This window comes from Ornithodoros turicata, chromosome 4 (assembly GCF_037126465.1).
Source record: "Ornithodoros turicata isolate Travis chromosome 4, ASM3712646v1, whole genome shotgun sequence".
NCBI classification, from domain to species: domain Eukaryota; kingdom Metazoa; phylum Arthropoda; class Arachnida; order Ixodida; family Argasidae; genus Ornithodoros; species Ornithodoros turicata.
This window is the reverse complement of record NC_088204.1, coordinates 59,568,385-59,582,843: the sequence shown is the minus strand read 5'-3', so window position 1 is coordinate 59,582,843 and position 14,459 is coordinate 59,568,385. Positions and strand designations below refer to the sequence as shown.

At 49.1% G+C, this 14,459-nt stretch overlaps 1 protein-coding gene across 1 annotated transcript in view; it reads left to right on the top strand.

Moving 5' to 3' along the window:
• The window catches only part of LOC135391619 (uncharacterized), an 83,912-nt gene that overhangs the window by 41,758 nt on the left and 27,695 nt on the right, over positions 1-14,459 (top strand). Inside the window, exon 2 of the mRNA XM_064621938.1 lies at positions 5-161. Within this exon, the coding sequence (XP_064478008.1) occupies positions 18-161 (144 nt within the window). The 5' untranslated portion in view covers positions 5-17. The remainder of the gene's footprint in view (positions 1-4; positions 162-14,459) is intronic.

Sequence of the window (14,459 nt, the reverse complement as noted above, 5' to 3'; positions counted from 1 at the left end):
CCAGAATTGAACAGTTTATGCGAGACAATGTTCCTGTCATCGTGAACCGCAACAGCAACGTGCGTCGCATGGAAATGTGGCCTTACATTCGTCTTGCACTTCGTTATGGGTACACCATCATTCTGGCAGAGACCCACAACAGGATTTCATCCGACACCGAGGTAAGGATATAGACATTACGAGCTCTGGCACAGTTTAGCTGAACCACTGATAGTGAGACGCGGGTAGAGATGCTGATACCATCGGTCCCGTGGTAATCTCACAGTAGTTGGAAAACACACATGACCGATTTGAGAGCTGCTGAAACACGATCGGCAAGAAGATGAAGAGCGTGTTGGTTCAGGTTTGACACGATGGGATCGCTTAAGGACGAGGATAGACACGGACAGCGTTCGTCTGTCCGTGTCCGTCCTCGTTCTTTTCCGCTCCCATCGTGATCGGCAACTTTTGTCCCGAATCATTGCCCCCTCCGCTTCACAAAGCAAAGACCAGGACGGTGGTTGGTGGTGGTGATGGTGAAAGGAATCGCCATTGTCGGCCTCACAGATGTGGGCAACGTCACGACTGACGCCCTGGGAGAAAAGACTAGGGCATCTCGTGACTTCACGGGAGACGGGCCAATGGCAGCAAAGTCAGTTGTAAATAGTTAGCTCTGCAAATTTTACTTAAATATTTTGCACGATAATCTTAAAGGGGCACTAGAGTACAACAATAATTTCTCCTCGGAGAATGAAAGAACCTTGACAAAAGGAACGGGATTCACCCGTTACATCGTTCATGATTTAAAGGGGCGCTAAACCGATATGAGAGCAATGATGTTTCGGTTGGTATACGTTCATTTAACCCTGAAACATATTTTCTTAAATTATGAGGGTGGACAACGAGATAGTAGTGCAGTCGCGCCGTGCACTATTTCTCGCGTCGTGAAAAATACAAGCACATTTATTACAAGCTATTTATTTTGACGTTTCATTTCATTTCGCGTTGGATTTTCGATGCGGTGGTCAGTGGGTCACGAGGAATAAAATTACGCTATAATTTTCACAATCAACTGGAACGGATTCGATCGCCCCTGTCGGAATGGACGTGATGAACGCACCCCGGTCCTTTTGTATTCCTCTCACCGTGTGTTCACACGAGCTACATTCCCCACAATGCTATAGCGGAAGATGCGAAAAACATCATAGCTTGCTGCTGTCACGTGATCGCAAGAGCTCAACGTTGTGTCTTCACGTACACTGCTATCCGTGGGGCAATATCCTGCGACGCAGCCACAAGATGTTCCATAGCAGACGACAGGAAAAGACGCTGACGGTGTCGTCTGCTAAGTGCGCTGTACGCCACTCCCGATATTCCGGCACAGTGCTCAGGATAACATGGGACGGAACTTCGGCTCCGTTAGCAGTGTTTTTGTCTTTTCTTCCACTAGAATATTCTGTGAGAATGTCGCTCGTGTGAATACACGGTCAACGTAATATCATCTTTCATTACGCGATGACACAAGTGTCATGTGGTATACTGTTATGGCAGCTTTTAATTTTGGTTTCGTCATCGACTCTCACATTGAAGAACAGCATACTTGTCTGCTTGATTAATTGACCTTGTTGATTTACCTGGATGACTGGAAGTGTCCGTATAAGCGGAATCTTGCTGTATTGTAGTTGTTCATGTCACAAGCGATGCTGTGGGGGAGGAGTAAGAGGACAAAAGCGTTTTCTACCAGTTGCTTTGTAACGTGACAACTATTGAGGAACCGCTATTAAAGGCAGATTATGCACGCAGACCGGCTACACAATCATCCATGACGAAATAAGAGGAACGTACGAAAAATAATATTGGCTTGTAGAGCGTAACCTATTCAGAAGGAAGCGTATCAAAATGCCGAAAACCATAAAGCCGAACTATCAGAAGGCCGAAACTCAAAAGGCCGAAAAATCGAAACACCGAACACTCAGAAGGCAGAAAACCAGAAGGCAGAAAAGCCGGAAGACCGAACTATCGGAAGGCCGATTTAACAATCAGAAGCCACCGAGGAATGAAAAGTATATTCGAAAAGTGACCGCGCCTGGTCGGCAAACTTCGGTCTTATGATTGCCACCCCTATTCAGAACGCACACCATTCCATCCTCTGGTATAAATAATACAACAACCAGGGTGTCTATGGGCATGGGAAACTGGGAAAACCGGAAATTGTCAGAGAATATTCATGCGACTGGAAAAGTCAGGGGATTGTCATGGAAGTTGCCAAAAAGCAATTCAGGGTAAATCGCAGACAAGTGCCGCGTTGATATGAAGCGAAGCCACAGCAAGGTTGCCGCGGCCAACACGACAAGCTCAGAGGCAGAAATGTAGTGCAACCTCACTAACAAGTGGCTTTAACAAAAATAAATAAAATAAGGAAAGCAGGGTGCGATGCACAGTACTAGCTCTCCCTACCGAAGGAAAAAAAAGAGGTTATCTTCAACGTTAAGGTGAAATGTGTGTTTATTGAGATGATGACATTCCTTGAGATTGAGGGAATACAACGACGAACAAGAAGCAACAGGACAGGAAGCAAACAGGTCCTGTTGCTTCTTGTTCGTCGCTGTCTTCCCTCAATCTCAACGAATGCCATCATCTCCAGATTACCACCAGCTCACTTGCATCCTACTATTATGGTCAATGTATTTCTATTATGTTTGTTCGAATTCAATAGATGATCTATATTATCCATTTATTCAATAAATGGTCTGTTTTATGAGTGATCTGTCCCAAAACGTATGGGGGATATTAACATTTATTAAAGAGAAAAAAAGGCCAGGCAGACAGAGCTCGACTTGATAATCAGAAAAAAAAGGAAGGAAGGAAAGAAAGAAAGAATAAGAAAAACACCCTGAAAAATCACACACACGGTCACATGATCATATGGCGTTCATAAGGTCCGAAGCATGGAGAAAGCGGAGGAGCACAGTGGTAACGGCCTACAGGGCTGAGGAACGGGACCCAGTGAGGTAGCCAATGTTAGAGTGCTGACTGTAACCAAGTTGGGATACACGACGACAGAGTGCGTCACGGTGTAGAAGGTGCCAGAGCCATTTATAGAGGGAGTTTGGCCATTAGGAGGAGCCTAACTTAAAGCGCGTCATGCGACGTCACGGCTGAACGACCTCCCTCGTCGTGCTCCATTGTTAGAGCCAGTTCTCACTTGGCGACGCCCGACGCGGCGTCATGAGCGGGCGGCAGAAGTAGAGGCGCATTTCCGCCGCCCCGTCAGCGCGCACGATTTTCATGTTCCCACCACAGTGGCATTCCGTTGTCCAAAGCCTTGGACGAAGGAAAACTAAGGAGGGAGCACGACCGTTTCTTTCCGAATCACAAAAGTGTAGTGGAAGTGACGACATATAGTACGCATCATGAGGACGTCATATCGATCAGGTGACTGGAGGCAGCCAATCTGCGGTGAGACTTCGCCACAACTGGGACAAACAAACTGGGGCAGCTGCCGGGGTGGATGGCGTTTTGGTGCGCCCGGCGAGATGCTAGAGAGCTGGGAGAGGAGAATTGTTTGTCCCAGTTGCTTCTCCTCACCCAAACTTCCGGAATCGTGCAAAATGACGTCACACTCCCTCCTTATTTTCCTTCCTCCATGTCCAAAGCAGACGAAAAATCAGGAGGCGCGGCCTTTCTGTGTCACCTAATTGGTCGACAGCTGTCGTTCTCGGCAGCTCTCGCCGACGTCGTGAAAGAAGGTCGGCATGGCAGTTTTTTTTTTTTTTTTTGCTCGACGTCTCTTCTCTCCCGACTCCGGAAATGCGCGTCTATTTCCGCTTCCCGCTCACGACGCCCGACGCGACGTCGCGAGCGGGCGGCGGAAATAGACATGCATTTCCGGCATTCGAAGAGGAGAGACGTCGAGCCAAAAAAATTGCCATGCCGGTCTCTTTCACGACGTCGGCGAGAGGTGGCGAGAACGATACACTGGCGACCAATAAGGTGACAGAGAAAGGCCGCGCCTCTTCAGTTTTCGTCTGCTTTGGGCGACGGAATGCCACTGTGGTGGGAACATGAAAATCATGCGCCTTGGCGGGGCGGCGGAAATGCGCCTCTACTTCCGCCGGCCGTTTGCGACGTCACGTCGGGCGTCGCCAAGTGAGAACTGGCCCTTATCCAGTCGTCAACTGGTTGCTGACGCCATATTGATGCTGATCGTTGTTTACAATCCAAGGAGAGAAGGCAAGTGCATACTTCTTGCTTCGAAAGCCTTTCGTCCTTGAATTCTTTCAGTTTCGTAACAAAGCCCCCCTTGTCACTGGCGGTAGTGGATCATAAGCCGGTTATTCCTGTAGATTACATTCAACGCGACCACGAAGCTGTCGACCAGCTGGCGGACAGCATCAATATGGCACGGACTAAGATGGCTGATAAGCGGATTCCGCTCGGATTCAGGCTTTTTGGGCGGCGCAACGAGGACTCACACGTCAGAATAAGCTTCTCCCATGAGGCGGCAAAAGTTCGAAGAATGGTCAAACTCTCCCTATAAATGGCTCTAGAACGTGCTGCCGGCAGTGTAGGATGCAGTGGGGAATAACAGCCACCACGCCACAGCTGGTGTAGAGGGGAGTGCTGGATTGACCCATTTTGAATAGAAGCAGCTGTGTGCGGGCGACGCTCTGACGGATGTGGTGAAGGAGCGATTCCTCGTGACGAGTGCAGCGACACGTAATAAAGTCCACCGAGGGGTCGATTGATCGCAGGTGACTGTTATAGGAGGCAGCCTCAGCTCTGAACGCTTGGACACGAGCAGCACACCGGCGGCGGACAGACAGACCGCAGGCAGAAACAGTGAAGGCTCATTTACACACAGAGTTCGAGGTAACTCGTTACAAGTAACTCGTTACTGTAACTAAGTTCCTTTTTTACGTAACTTTTAACTTAACTCGGTTCTTGCGCCGTGGTAACTTTCAGCGGAACTCGTTCCTTTTCCGGGTAACTTTGCCAAAGTAACTTAAGTTCCAAGTTACTTTTAACTCACTTTTCACTCACGTCCAGATATTTTCTTGCTTTCTCTCCGGTTCCTTCAATGCATTTTTTCCCATAAAACGTGATATTCAATCAATGACAGTATTTTATTCAGGAAGTAAGAACCGCTGCCATTGAAATGAAGCTGAACCATTTTGCGCCCACAGGGGGTAAGGTGCAAAGCGTTCGAATAGACCTCTACCGGAGAAACGTCATCATGAGATTGGTAGACAGACTGAAACCGAAACACATCGGAAGGAGGGCTGGGTTCCACGAACGGGCACTTGTTCGCTGTCTCCAATTGAAAGCAATTGAAAGAAAAGTAGGACCGAGGGCAGCGTCCCTTTAAGGGACCATGTCGTAGCCCCCTCAAGACCGTGGCTTTCGGGCGCGACCTTGTTCACCTCTAGCTTCGAGCGTAGTTCAATTCCACCAAATTTTGGCGCTGTCGAACACTATGACGTCATTTGTTTACAAACAGGGAGAGGTCTATTGTTGGACATCAACGAAAACGATCTAATGGCGAATTCGGGTGGTCATTTCGGAGCAACTTTTTTTGCCAGATCTCGAGCAGTCATGTTCGCTTGGTCAAAATGAAGCAAATCTCGCATGTTCGCGTGGCGCTTTCCGAGCGCTTGGAATTTGCTAGCTAGCACTTTTTTTGCCCGGTCTCAAAACGACCGAGTAGCAGATTGCTCAACTGTATCCGGTGTCGTCACATCCGCACTGCAACTGTGGCGAGTGCCCTCATTGGCCCTCATGTTGAAATTATGTGGTTTAGCAAACGACAGAACTCGAAGACTTGCGACCGCGACGCCCTAGCGTGATCCAAGTACCTAAAACCGCTATATTTCTAGCAATCTAGCAATCATGTTCGCGTGGCAACGGTCACGTGATCCAGCTCGGTCGCCGACCTAGCAATTTCCGAGCGCTCGGCCGTTTTCCTACGAAATGACCACCCGAATTCGCTCTAAGCGTGTTGCACTCCTCCGCGGGTAACTCAAGGTCTAACTCAACTGCTCACGCGCGCTGCACCTGCGTAATGCTGTTTTGTGTCCGGAGTAACTTGGAAGTAACTCGTTCTTTTTTTTTAAGTAACTCGGTAACTGCGAGTTACATTTCACGCTGAAGAACTTCGTTATTAACTTAGTTAAATTTTGCACACGGTAACTTAACTTGTAACGAGTTCTTTTTGATGGCTAACTTCTCAATCTATATAATCACACATGCGTTTATTGAGGCGGCGCCACGCGCTCTGAGGCCGTGAGGCGGCGGTCGCAGGCTGGCGGCTGGGGTATGTGTGACAGGGCCCTCTCGGCTGCGCCGCGAACGCTCAGGCGGCGCCGCTTTTTGAAACGCATGTGTGAATGAGCCTTAAGGGGTAGATGTACAAGCAAGGGTCATAACTTGTGCAGCACGTCGTGCAGTCGTATCTGCGCGTGAATTACCGGATAGGCCCGCATGACCGGGAATCTATTACAGAGAAAGAACGTGACCATTGGCACAGAGCTGATTGTATGCCTGGATGATTATGCTGGTTAGGTCACGTATGATGGTGGGGTGGGAAGACAGCAAAAGAAGGAGGTACGCTCTGCTGTCAGTGAGGACAACCCAGGACTTCTCAGGTGGCAGGCCAACAATGTATTCTAGGGCTGCGAGGACGGCAAACAGTTCTGCCTCGGTAGAGGATACGGGATAGGGCAACGTGTAGGATTGTTTGTTGTCCGTATCTGTGATGTAAAAGGCTGCCCCCAACATATCAGGCATCACAGAAACATCGGAGAAGTTTTGATGACAGCGGGGGTAGGTAGAGTTGATATGTGCCAAGAAGAGCTGATAGGCTACAAGAGGAGGGGCTTCGGGGAAGGTCCGGGATTGTTGGGTGAATGACGGGACGGTCAAGGGTCCACATAGCTGGCGCAAAAGAGGGAGTAGATGTCGTGGGCGGGAGATCGGGAGTCTCTTAGGCCTGCAATGGTAGTACTGAAGGTTGAAAGCAGGTCAGCTGACTGCAATCTGACGAAGGGGATGTGAAGGGTGGGTCAGGCAGCGGGAGTATACGCGCTGGGTGGTTGAATCCCGTAGAGTGTAAGGTGCTCCCTAGCTTATGCGAGGACAGAGTTGGTCTCCGTTGTGCGAGGGACACCTAGACATACACCGAGACTGCGGGCTTGGAGGTTGAGACGCTCTTGGTCTTGGGTAGGGCTGATTCCATGGAGGATAGGTAGGCTGTATCATAGCGTGCAAAAAGAAGAGCCGTATGGACTCGGTGGAGGTCGCACCACGAGGGGCCCCATGACGCACCTGCGACACGCTTGAGGACGTTAGCCAAGCTTGAAGCTTTGGTAACAAGCGTCTTCACGTAGGGAGACCCATGTCAAACCTCGGTCGACGGTAAAACCCAGGTAACGGCAGGTTGAGACAAATGTGGTGGGAGAACCAGCAAGGGATAGTGGATACTTGTGAAATGACCTCCATGAAAAGGCAATGGCTACAGTCCTGGCAGGTGAGATATTTAGGCCTCAGTCGGCGAGATAGTGAGCGACTGTGTCGAAGGAGCCTTGCAGACGACGTTGGATCGCATTGCGACAAAGAGCAGGTGTCCAAATAAAAATATCGTCTGCATACAGTGTAATGTGACTGTGGCTTGGCAGCTGTGCTTGTAGGGAGGTCATGATGACTGATATTGAACAATAGCGGCTGAGTACGCTGCCCTGCGGGACACCTCGTTTGATGTGGTGTGAAGCACTATCCCCCTTCGTAGTGTGTACAAAAAAGAGAACGGCCTGTGAGGAAGTCACGGAGCTACGGTGGAAAGAGAACCCCTACTTTTGCATCTTGGAGTGCTCGCAAAAGTGCATTATGTTGGACATTGCCATAAGCCTTCTTGACGTCAAGGAAAACAGAGGCGGACAGGAAGCCACCCGCCCGAGCCTGTTGCACCTTACTGACGAGAGGGACACTATCAAGTAACGACCGCTTTGGCGAAACCCCATTATTGTTGCCGAGAAAAAGCCGGTACTCTCTAGGTACCAGCTGAGCCTGTTGAAGACCATTCGTTCCAGCGTCTTCCCCATACAGCTGCTAAGGGCTAAAGGGCGGAAGGAATCTAGGTGGTGAAAGTAGTAATCACTGGACACAGACTGCCGCCAACTCACAACTAGCCTTAAACACGATTTAATTAGCAATTAGAGTTAATTGAGACCCCCCACATTAATCAGCATCATCCAATGAGTCATCACACTAATTGGGGAGCGTCTAATACCCTAGCCAGACAGCATTTCAAATGTCAATTGCGAGAAATGGCCTTCGGACTCTCAAATGACCTTTGTTTGGGGGCGCCTGCCAGACAGGCGGGAAAGGAGTGCTCCTCAACTGACTGCCCTCACCGGCTCCCTTTTTCGATTTCGTTTTCCCTGTCTGCTGTGGAAATTCGAAATTGGTCTGTGCGCCACAAATCAAGATGCAGAAGCCATATGCACTTCTCTAAATAGGATCTAAATACGTTTATACAGTTTCACTCCATTATCCGCATTTTATAGGTTTTCCTACATTCAGCTGCAAAGGTAGCGAGGGTACAACGGCATAACACTGTTGTCGAGATTGCTCCTTTCTGCTCCTCAAATGTCGTTGGGGGCCTCCTTTCGCGTTGATGGTCATTTCTTAGAAAGGTCCTTCGAGCTGCCGTCTGACACGGCTGTCAGAGGTCATTTTTTGCAAATGACAATTCCCCGAAGTCCTTCGAGCATGCCGTCTGACTGGGGTATAACTCGTGTTCAGTCCAGCTGTGAGTTGGCGGCAACCTGTGTCCATAAAAAAGAAAAAATAGATGTAGATAGAGTGGAAAGAAGGAGTTTAGTTGGAGATCAATGACGCCATCTTGAAGAAAGCGGTCCGGAACGGCTGCTGACCATCGCTGGGCGACGGAGCACAGAGGCAGGTTGCAAAGCATCTTCAGCTGTGACCACAAGTTCTGGACATCCTGTGACGTCAGCTGTGATGTCATCATGGCATGTCTGGGCAGGTTGGGACAGCTCTGGACATGCGAGGAGAAAAACACTCATAATACAGAGGCTGGCAAAGCAAGAGTAAACATGCTAACCATTAGCTAACAACAAAAAGAATACGCCTTATTTATAAGTGCTGCCATCTCATGGTGGCGGCTGGCGGCGGTGCCATGTTTGAGTATTCGGGCGGTCGCGCTATGTGCGGTTTCCTGTAACGGGACCAGCTGGAAAGTCAGGAAACTTGCGATTCAAGCTTTTCAGCATGGCAGGCGAGCAGGAAGAATGCACAGCCGAGCTCACAAAGCAAACGTTATACGAACGTTTCTTTCGGACAACTTCATTATTGTCTTCTACAACGAGCAAACAGCATCGGATAAGCGCGCTCGGCGTAGCTGCAACTTCGTGACTGAACCTCACGTCGAACTGCGGAATTTTGGGGACTCTGTCGCTTTTGTACATATGAATACTCAACTACTTGCCCGAACTTGACAGCAGAGTGTTCTGATGCAGTGTGTTACGCAGTTACGTAGCGGGTCCCTATATGCGCATTTGTGCAGCATGGAGTGGCGATGGACTACAGGACTCTCTGCTTAGCTGCTGGTCCTGTTCAGGAACAGAATAAAAAAGCATTTGAGCACCTGTGACTAGACACATTTTGTGTACCTTCAGTAAAATATCACATGTACTTTCATATTCGCACTTGTAGTTGTTTGGTACCAGTAACCCAACAAAAGGTGAACGGATACAAGTCATGTGGAGCTGACTGTTCACACAAAGAAAGAGGAAGAGCCCCTTTCTTGGAGACACAGAAAACCAGACTCTCTGTGATGATTTGACGATTTCCTCGCATCATATGCCATTTTCTTTGTGATGCAAAGGCAACAGCACATCAGAAGGGGACAGGTTCCAGAGGAGGAGGAGGGGGAGGAGGATGATAGTGAGCGTGCTTCAGCAAGTAATAGAGGGCTTCCAATATTTTGCGCACTTTTACGTCGTCCAAATCGTTGGATTTTAGAACTTCACCTATTCCTATTCTATGAGCCATGACCGATGGCTTTGGATATCGCTCGCCCGGCGACTCCCACAACGAGACTTGATAGCCCTGAGTGGAGCAGTGGAAGTATGGGAATGAGACCACCTCGTTGTCCCCTAATCAACTGCCGGGGGCACCTATGAAGTGACTTGTAAGCGAGGAAGCGGAGGATTTTTCCGTGCTTCTTCAAGCTTTTTATGAAGTTCCGTCGAAAGTGGGATATTTCTGCATAGAATGTTCAGACAGATTTCCGAAAGGATTCGAATGTCGTCGCAGCTGAGCTCTTTAAGTAACTCTGCGCAGTGCGTCGGTTTGCTGGTGGCCAATACTTTGAGGAGCATGAGATGTCTTCTAAGATCGGCGGTCATTTCGCGGGCGTAAACAGGAACTGCTGGTCATGCGGTAAAATACCCGTTCGCAGGCTACGGGAAGGAGGTGTTTGCGAGTGAAGATCTACATCTAAATAACCGTGCGCCTTCTCCGTCGCCTGATTATACGCGTCGAGAAAATAGGAGAGCCCCTGCTTCCCGAATACTTGACGTCCGAAGGTTTCGATCTGTTGTACGGACCGAGCGTTCCGTAACAATACGATATAACTGACGTTCAGCGATATCGTTCGAAAAGCGGCGTTGATAGAACAAGGCTTGTGTGATCAGGATCACGGACGCATTCTTATGGTGGCTACCACAGCGACTCTACTTCCGATAGAACCCCCTTTTCCGTGATCTGATCATCAATAACTATGAGAGTGGGATATTGTTCATCCCAATCTGCGGGTATCCTGTCCATAAACTCCACGCCGTTGAAATCCTTTTCCCATCCGGCTGCATACTTTCGTACGTAGAGTATCTTCTGTGGTGGAATGCTAAATAACTCCGGGTGTCTCATTATATTCTGCGTGAGCACCGCCTTGCCACACATGGACGCGGCGGAGATGAGACTTCGAGCGGGATGCTGGAACTGCATGCGCATCGTGGAATAACTTGAGCAGACTGTGTAGCGAGGTGTCATGCGTCTTTATTTTCATCCATAGCTCCTAGCACGATCGATGATCGTCTCCAGGACTCTTATTTCTTCATGACATAGTTCTTGAAGCTCACGCAGTGGTTGCTCCCTGTAAGCCACGTATGATGTCCCGCAACTTGTTTGCGGTGAAACAGGAGCGCAATATGTGGCAGCACATCTCGACGAAGTTCTCTCGCTCGTGTGATGCCTCAAAGTCGAAGCACACTGAGTTGATGCACCTGAGTCGCGCCATCTGGTGGCGCGAGGTAAGTTTGGACGTATGAGATCGAACTCACTTAGGAACGACAAATTCAGGTTAGCCAATCACGGTTGAGTAGCCTTAGTGTGGACCAATCAGGGCCAGCCATCGGTAGGCTTAGAATGGACCAATCGGTGTGAAGAGCCAATCAGTGGGCTTAGAATGCACCAATCAGCATGAAGTGAGCGAAGCCAGTAAAGAGTTGCGCCATCTGGTGTCAGTGGGTTTAGAATGGGCCAGCGAGGGCCAATCGGTAGGCTTAGATTGGGGACGGGCAATCAGAGTGTCTGGAAAGGCCAATCAGTAGGCTTTGTGTGGACCGGCTTAGAAGTCAGTAGGCTTAGAGCGGACCAATCAGCATGAAGTGGGTGGAGCCAATAAATAGATAAGTTTGAACACCTGAGATGAAGAGGCAGTGGGGTCACTGCCATCTCGCAGGCGCAAATGAAGGCTATGGGCGGCGAGCCAATCAGAGTGCTTAGAAAGTCTGGGCAAGTGATCAGCAGGCTTAGAATGGACCAATCAGCGGAGCTCAGCGATCGGCGTGCAAAAATCAGCATGAAGTGGGCGGGGCCAAGTAATTAGCATAAAGGGGCGGAGCTACAGTCAACCAATCAGCGATCAGTGGGCTTAGAATGGGCCAATCAATATGAAGTGGGCGGAGCCAAGCCAACTAATTAGCATTAAGGAGCGGAGCTACGGTCAACCAATCAACGATCAGTAGGCCTGGTGTGAACCAATCAACGTGGAGTGGGCGGAGCTAATGTCGGCCAATCAGATGGCTTTGGAATTGGCTGGTGTTGGCTTAGAACTGGATTGTGTTGGCTTAGCAGTGGATTTTGGCTTAGAATTGGATTGGAATTGGATTAGAATTGGATTGGAATTGGATTAGAGAAAACTCTTGATTATAGGACTTCTAATTATACTACTGGCGTTCACTTCGAATACCTCCTGCTCCTCCTTTCTCGGAGGCTAACTGGACAGTATATCTGCTATAAAGAGCTCCTTTCCTTGTATGTACTTCACCAGAACGTCATATTTCTGAAGAGTCAGTGCCATTCCTTGGAGTCGGGATGGGCACTGGCTCAATGCATTCCTGAAGATGTTTTCTATCGGCTTGTGATCGGACTCCATGTAACGGTTTTTCCAAAGATGTAGTAGTGAAAACGTGTACACGCATGAACGATCGCCAGCATTTCTTTTTCAATTTGACCATAATGCTTCTGTGCTTCATCCAGCCACCTACAAGAATATGCGATTCGCTGTACCGCTTGAAGTGGAACTGCGCCTGTGGCAATGGAAGTTGCATCCACCGTCGTTGCATCCATCCACCGTCGTTGCGTCCAGAGTTGGTGCAACCGTCAGAGCTTCCTCAGCTCCAGTAAAGCTTCTTTATTGCTCTTCCGTCAAAAACCAGGCTGTCTCCTTCTTCAAGAGTTGTCTTAGGGGTGCACTCAAATCCGCCATGTTTGGAATAAGCCTTCCCAAATAGCTGATGACTCCCAGGAAGCCTTTGAGCTTAGTTATGTTAGTCTGTCTTGGGAGGTTTAGTGTGTCGTTTATCTTCTCAGGGTCCACGGAAAGTCCCTCTCTCTGCCGAAAGAATGTGTCCAAGGTACTTGACGTGACTTAGGAAGAACTTGTACTTGTCCAGTCCTGGGTTCGCCTCGTGGCATCTTTGCAGAGCAGCCTGTAACCTTAGGTCGTGCTCTTCTTATGTTCTTCCCTAGGTGAGGTATCATCCACCACGATTCATACTCCTCTGAAACCCTCAAAGACCATGTGTGTTGTCATCTGGAATACCTCTAAAGCGGATTGTATGCCAAAAGGCATACGGAGGAATCATCTCCAAAACGGTGTGGCACTTATGGTGGTGGGTACTTCCTTTTTCACGACGTAGAATGGTACTTCTGTCCTTTTCCCACCATGCGGAACAGGAAGCCGGATTTTACCTTCGGCGTTACAAACATGGCCAAAGAGCGATCCTATTTTCGTCTTACGGACCTCCGGCTTCTGGGTTGTGATGCTTGCAACTTGTTTTGCACATATGACGGAACAGTTCGCCCCTGCGTCGACTCTGCATTCCACGTTACGTCCTGCAACGTTGACGTGTGCTCTCCAGGATTTTTCATCAGTGCCGCAACTGCGGATGCTACAAAGCAACTTGTCATCGTCGGTGTCGCAATGGGATGATGTACTTCTTCCGTGGCTTCTGTCTGTCGTTCTTTTGCTTTATAGTAACACTGCATGCACGGACAAAATGTCATCTTTGCATCAGTTTTTGCTCTTAAAACCTTTTGCAGGATATTGACCGCTCGAGTGCTGCGCACATCCACACTGAGGGCATGCGTCTGAGTGTAGGCCATGGACGACGGCTGGTACTAATCCAGCTTGGATTTCCTTGAGCTGTGGCTCCCCGGGTTCCTCTGTGCGGCACCTTTGAATTACTGGTGGGTTTATACTAGTGGCGTTATACTGGTGGTGAGTTATTGGTGGGTTGGGTCCTCCTTCATGAGCCGCTGCTGTATAGACGCGTATTATTTGGAATACAGTGCAGGGAGAGCAAGTAGGTGGTGATGTTTATTGGATGGTGCTGAGGAGAAGAATGAAATTAAGCGTGAGCAGTCGCGTGGGCGTGCAGGCGCTGAGTCGTCGTCTTCAACATAGTATTCAACATATTATTAATTCCAAGAATGATCAGACTGCGTAACATGCGGTCATATAAGTTGCCGAAGTTGCTCTGGTTTGCAAGTGTACGCAAGTCCATAAGCCAATCCTCGAAGCGTTTGCCTTCCTTTTGTTTCCTTGTGCCCAACATGAAGTCCCTGTAGCTGATGTTGACGGCAGACTTACAATGTTTGTCGAACCGTTCGGTTATCTTTTCTATGCGTAACTTGTCTGTCGGGTTGCTGAAGTTGAACATCTTGTGGACACGTCTTCCGTCTTCACCAGTCGTCACAAGAAAGGTTGCTGCCTGAACCTCAGCGTCGTGCATCTTCAGACCCGTGGCCGTTGAAAACAACTTGAATTCTTCCCACCATGTTTTCCAAGAGAGCTCTAAGTCACCGGACATATCAAGCGGTTTAGGCGGTGGCAGAAGACTTGCGAGGACTCCACCTGGTATGGGAGCTGCCGCGTTCGGTCCGTCGGTTTGCGT